The 6,138-nt window shown below is 39.8% G+C and overlaps 2 protein-coding genes across 2 annotated transcripts; one reads left to right on the top strand and one right to left on the bottom strand.

The window, feature by feature from the left end:
- Positions 1-444: 444 nt before the first annotated feature.
- Positions 445-2,879, top strand: tmem258 (transmembrane protein 258). The gene is made up of 4 exons (XM_030096706.1): positions 445-519; positions 781-890; positions 2,512-2,640; positions 2,728-2,879. The coding sequence occupies exons 1-3, from the start codon at positions 517-519 to the stop codon at positions 2,636-2,638; spliced, it is 240 nt and encodes a 79-aa protein (XP_029952566.1). The 5' UTR covers positions 445-516; the 3' UTR covers positions 2,639-2,640; positions 2,728-2,879.
- Positions 2,880-2,952: 73 nt separating this feature from the next.
- Positions 2,953-5,979, bottom strand: tmem138 (transmembrane protein 138). The gene is made up of 5 exons (XM_030096705.1): positions 5,856-5,979; positions 4,960-5,234; positions 4,180-4,351; positions 4,004-4,079; positions 2,953-3,928 (listed from the first exon to the last, which is right to left on the bottom strand). Exons 2-5 carry the CDS (start codon positions 5,085-5,087, stop codon positions 3,816-3,818), a joined length of 489 nt encoding a protein of 162 aa, XP_029952565.1. The 5' UTR covers positions 5,088-5,234; positions 5,856-5,979; the 3' UTR covers positions 2,953-3,815.
- Between the last annotated feature and the right edge of the window lie 159 nt (positions 5,980-6,138).

Raw genomic sequence — 6,138 nt, 5'->3', positions numbered from 1 at the left:
GTTATTAACATCACTACTTTTTTTTTCGTTCCATCACGTTTTCCTCATTAAGTTGTAAGCTGTAATCTGCTGTACTACTATGAAAGCATGTAGTAAATAAATCCGTGATTGAATGATCTGTGTCATCTGATTTTTTGTGAACGTGCAGTTTTAATCCACTAGATGGCAGTCAAACATCTTTGAAAGGTTTTTAAAGCGGTAAATTGTCCTGGATTTTAGCTCGCAGGCAGAAAATGGCGCGTCATAAGCAAACAGCCCTGTTAAACAGTCAGATATATTGGCACATTTGCATAATGGATATCAAAATGTAGTTTGTGGTGCCAAGTGTAGGGATATAAACCCAGATTCCAGCTCAGAGTTGCTAAACTGAAAAGACGATATGCCTTTCAGACGAAGTTGAGGGCATAAAACCCTCACTCAACGTACGTGTGCGTCATACGAAAAGCCGGAAGTGTTAGTCAGTACGTGGCCTTTTCATTCCGGACGGTAGCAGTAGGAGCCCCTCTTCACACCAAAATGGTACAGTTACTACCTACATTGTCGTTAATATGAGTAAAACTCGAACACGCACTACTGCATGGTTTGTTTGAGCATGCTATTCACTTCTGAAACGATGTGTTTCTGTATGAAAGCGAGCTAGCGGTGCAGATTCCCGTCGGCTCCTCATGAATGACACTGTGGTGAAATTCAATTCATATCGCAACTTCAGCTCAACTACAGCGCCGTCATTCGGTTGATATCCGTGCATTGTGTCAGAATGTTGTGTTGTATTGTGTTCAGGAACTGGAGGACATGACCAGATACACCAGCCCGGTGAACCCGGCAGTGTTCCCGCATCTCACCGTGGTCCTGCTGGCCATCGGCATGTTCTTCACCGCCTGGTTCTTCGTGTATCCTTCCACCTGACACCCTGTGGGACTTACTAGTCAGATTGAAGGATCTAGTCCTTCACTGGTCCCCTCTTATGTTGTAGTATGATCAGGATTCACAATCTCTAAAGTTTGTCCACATTTCCGTAAGATGGGAGACCGACTGAAAAAGTTAGAGAGCACATAAAATCTCATACATTGTCTCAGATTTCAACGTAAACGGATTTTCTGATCAATAAGTGTTAAATAGCATAGCATTATGATATGCATGTCTGTACTTGGATTTCTTTTTGCACATGCCTGCAGCTATCAAATGTTTTTATCGTTTTATATTATATCCTCTTAGGTTAAATGTTTAAAAAAAGGCTTCTAAAATAATGTAATTCATTATGAATTCTTGTGGACATACAAATTGCGTCTGAGTTGTTGTACAAGAGTGACCTGTAGTAATACTGCAAAATATAGGAATCTAAACGTTATTCCATATTTATAGCCCATCTTATTTTTAGAAATCTGAACTATCTTGTATTTTCTGTAAGTTTTAATTTTTTTGATACCCTTCATCCATCTTTTATATCTGATTTTCATTGCTTTAACTGGGATCTGTCCCTTTTGACAGAGGCAGACGCGCCCCCAGTATGTCTCCTGTCTTTCACTGTGTACTTCAGAATCACTTTCTAAAATAGGAAATAGAAATGCAAATGTGGATAGAACAACAACAAAAAAAAAAATCACACATTGTGAAGATTGTAAGAAGCCACCAAATTATTTTTTTCACCTATATTTTTGTTGGAAACATTCACACTTTATCAATTTGATAGACTTTATTCAGTGGTTTGTGGAACTTATTATCAAAGGTCAGTATTATCCCTTCAATAGGAGATGGGTACAGATGTAACAGTCTCCTAATAAAGTTGCAGCTACTTTGGTCAGTCAAATAAATTATCGGTTCATTTGAATGTCTTTGGACTGTAAATACAAATGTTTCAGTGATGTGAAGTACAACAGTGTAGTATTAGTTTACAGAAATTTTATAGATTGTGTGATTTAAAAAGGTTGATTTTCTGCAAATGAATGCTTCACTGATTGTTCTGTTCAGTTAAAGTACAAATATTGGAAAATTTGTTGAGAATCTTGTATTTCACGGGAAATGATTGGAGCACAAATCCTGAAAAGCATCCATTTTATAGTTTTTCAAGCCTAAGATGGTTAAACTTTTGACTGTATGGTTGAGTTTCTGGCATAAACATTGGGTTGAACAGGCTACTTTTTCCATCTTTTTTTACATTTATTGAAGTTACAGGTGTTGATTAAATCACTGTTTATCCATTTATTTTTTGGGACATTGTGTTTAAGTTGAATTTGTTTTTTGATATTCAGAATGTCTACTGTGTTGCTTATTGGTGATTTCTTTCAAATGCAAAGTGAAATGACACTAGAAGAGTGAGGGGTACAAATAATTATACTAAGAGTAGAGAGTTCAAATAAAACAGTGTCAGCATAATAAGGTATAAAAATTAAATAAACGTTCCGGCCATTCAAAGCCACTGAGTCCCAGCACAAACGGATTGGATTCATAACAATTTAGGACTTTTGGCTGTTAAATTTACATCTGTTTGCGTTTTCCTGAACTGTGTGTCAGTTACGAGGTCACGTCGACAAAATACACCAGAGACATCTACAAAGAGCTGCTGATCTCTCTCGTGGCTTCTCTTTTCATGGGGTTTGGAGTGCTGTTCTTACTGCTCTGGGTCGGCATTTATGTATGAAGGTACTTAAAAAATGTCTCTTGCAAACCTTTAATAATCGCCATTTACATGAAAACATTTTAAACTTTTCTTCCTCTTCTTCATTTCAGGAGACTGAGACAAGAATTATGACACATTCCAGTGGAGAGGATATGACTCACAACACTGACTGGATTTTGGATTTAATTGGACTGCACTGACAATATTTTGGGATCATATGGACTCTGGGTTTTGTTCCATGAGTAAACGGGCTTTGTACAACTCTCGGGTGTCTTTCTTTGTTTGGTTCCAAAGCTTCATTATTAAGAATAATCTACAGATTTCCCAGTATTGTAGATTTACCGTTATATAAAATGTAGACTTTTGAGAAACCAAACCCGAAGTGCGCTGCCACGTAACCTGTTGACAGCTTGTGAAGAGCGGGTTTATTTTGACACACTAAAGGCTATTTGTGGTACATTTCACTAGCAGCGCCTTAAACCTCAATCCCTGATTAATCTTTGCGTTAAAAATAGAGCAGTCTGTTTCACCTTGTCGCCAGGATAATACCGACTACCCTAGTGATGAAGGATTACACCGGAATTAGAAAAGGATTATTTAATAAAAACAGCGGGAACACAACTTAAAGATCCCCGCTCAAAGACAACAAGGTACACATGAAAATTGGCTCAATAAAAAGAAATTGCCATGTAAACAGACACATACTAAAGTTACATAAGGCAATATAATCAAACTGTGTAGACCACAATAGATTTTTTTTTATGCCACACATTTTTGAATATTGTTTGTGGGTACAGATCAAAACCAATCTGGCACGGGAGGCAATTCACAACAGTCCTTTGACATCCTTTCAGTGTGTGGCATTCTGTCTGCGAGTCAAACTGGTCTACAAGGCCACATAGATTACCAGACTCAATCCTGATTAATACAATACTGGACATGCCATGCTTGGCTTACCTCCCATTGTAAACCTTTTAACCGGCTGCCTGCTTGGCTCTCAAGAGCAAACAAACAAACACACTTTGAGTTTGTGAGTTCCATCAGAGTTGAACATCAACCCGTTGTTTTGTTATATATGCTCTGTAGCATAAAGAATGTCCAAGTGTGAAATGTGTTATTAAAAAAAAAGCTGGTGATGCTGATATCTTGTGTAGCAATACAGTATGGGCTTCTCTTTGCTCTCCAAGCTTTCCCTTCTTCACTGACGTGCTCTGGCAAAGGCGTCACGCAGCCACAGACAGTCCTCGTACAGCCTGGGGTCTCCCATGTACTCCGCTGTCCGTTTGTATAAATAATAATACAACACAGCCGCTGTAAAAAGAAAGTAGAGTTAATGTGGCACTAACAGCATAATTTAAAATCACTCTTAATGATTTATATGCTTACCTGTTCTCTGGAAAACAAACAGAGCCTGAAGGCCATCTGTCCAAACAAATCTGTTGGAGTCGAGCCATCTTAAATTCTAAAGAAGGAAATAGTTTCACTCGTGTTATTTTGTTTTAATACTTTTGACGTGGGGAGTGCTGATTTGCACAAGTTTTCGTGTGAGAGGCGGGACGTACCAAGACCCAAACGTGGAAGCAGATGCTGAGTGTCAGGTAAAGAGCGGAGAAGAAGAGCAGCGCCCTGAATCGCTCCAACAGCAGCGACACCAGGCCGACCTGGAACACGTAGGTGTTGAACATCATCAGGAGGATGATGATCACATTGAACAGGATGCCAATGTCCTGGATGCTGGAAACACAGATCAGAGATTTGTTTAATCAATTGGTTTCTGTTACGTCTGTCTGAGGTGCTAATGGGGCAAAAGCTGTGCTTTAACTCACTTTACAGGCAACACAGTGTTAATTTGATATTGGCAGGTCTAGTGAGGACAGTAAACAACAAAAAAGAGATTGATACGGTAGTGATTTTTGATTTCCCTGCAATGATGGTCACATTTTTAAAACTTGGGAGTTATAAAAGCCAAAATCCATCACTTCATTAACAGTTATGGCTTCTTCTGAAGTCTCCACAAAATGTTTCGCCATTAAACTGCTGCCAAACTGGGGGTGAAATAATCCACAACACTGCTGTTATTTTGCATTTTATTTGTGTATTTTTCTTTAAATGCAAATTTAAAAGGATTTGTGAAACACTGATATTTTTATCCTGTCTTGAAATACAAACATTTGATATATACAATGTATAGTCTACTAAGTTCAAAGAAAAGCAAGATTAGTTCTCTTTAGAGGATGTTAACAGTTTCAGTTTTCACTTCAAATTATTTTGAAAATATATATTAATTTCTGATGAAATACACAATACATAGAGAGATATTTGGGGCAATTTTCGTGACTCACATGAAAAGCACAAGCTGGATGACAGGAGCTCCCCTCAGAAGTTCACTAAAAGAGTTGACAAAGAGGTCATAGGCCAACAGTGTCAGCTGGACGAGCAGCACCAATGAGTAGTTTCCAGTCTGGAGCATCTTCAGGGCTGTTCCTTCCAAACGCAGGGCTTCCCTCTTCTCCTCTGGCTGCCTTTCCTTACAGATCCAGCTGCTTGACAGTGACCCAGGTCCGGTTGATCACTTTTCACCATTACATACTCCCGTTTAGAAACACTGCGCAGACATCTAGAAAGCAGCAGAAGTCACATATTCAGAGACAGAAGTCGTACCTTTTCCACGAATCTTCTATAGATTTATAAATTCTTTACTCCGACTCATTCTTCTTTCAAAAAGCATCCTCGAAGTCCTGATGAGAATCTCCCTGTGATGCAGGACTTTCCTGTCCGCAGACTGATCGATCTGACCTGGACTACGGCTGCATGTTGACATCCTCCATAGCCTCTGTCTCAGTAAAAGCCCGCTATGTAACGGTTACCGTGCTGTAACACGGGCAGTCATGGAAAGGTCAGGGCTGGGATTACAGATCTGACCCAACCTGACTTACGCGTACAGCATCATCTCTTGTTTTGTTGCTATCGTGATGCTCTCCCTTTCTGTCTTTTCCCACTGTTTAATCCACCAGTGACGGTATCGTTATTTAGTCTTGACTGCAGATAATCTTGCAGACGGATAATAGAGTGTCCCCTGGCTCGTTTCCACGGGAGATCACTCAGCTGGCAACGACACAGCTCACGCTGTAACTTCGGGGAAACTCTCTCCAGGCTCGATTGCGCCCTTATAACCCACAAAATGAGTTAAAACGCTCTCATCGAACTCAGAAAGACAAACTAATCAGCATGTACTTACTGAGAAACAGCCCGAGGAATCACAACAAGTCGCTCTGAGACAGGAACAGCAGCTAAATTGATCGTATTCCTTTGTATGTCCGTAAACAATGTTCAAACATCCTTTAGCCCTCCGTTTTCAGCCGCCACTGATGCATTTCCGTGAATTCCATGGCAACGCTGTCTATTACCGTAATAACCGCCATACAGTCACCAGGCGAGTCAATGCGCTGCACCGTACCACAACCACAGAGGGTGACGCACACCTGAATTTAATTTGTATAATTTATTTTTTGGAATACATT

This window comes from Salarias fasciatus, chromosome 7, assembly GCF_902148845.1.
Source record: "Salarias fasciatus chromosome 7, fSalaFa1.1, whole genome shotgun sequence".
Lineage (NCBI taxonomy): Eukaryota > Metazoa > Chordata > Actinopteri > Blenniiformes > Blenniidae > Salarias > Salarias fasciatus.
This window is presented reverse-complemented; position numbering and strand designations above follow the sequence as displayed.

What these genes read in the sequence shown, in the direction of transcription:
- tmem258 (XM_030096706.1), top strand. An exon ending in TTCACCGCCTGGTTCTTCGT is followed by an intron (nt 891 to 2,511) that starts GTATCCTTCCAC and finishes ACTGTGTGTCAG; the next exon opens with TTACGAGGTCACGTCGACAA.
- tmem138 (XM_030096705.1), bottom strand. Translation starts at nt 5,087, where the DNA reads ATGCTCCAGACTGGAAACTACTCATTGGTGCTGCTCGTCCAGCTGACA. An exon ending in GCTTCCACGTTTGGGTCTTG is followed by an intron (nt 4,080 to 4,179) that starts GTACGTCCCGCC and finishes TTCCTTCTTTAG; the next exon opens with AATTTAAGATGGCTCGACTC. An exon ending in GTTTGTTTTCCAGAGAACAG is followed by an intron (nt 3,929 to 4,003) that starts GTAAGCATATAA and finishes TTCTTTTTACAG; the next exon opens with CGGCTGTGTTGTATTATTAT.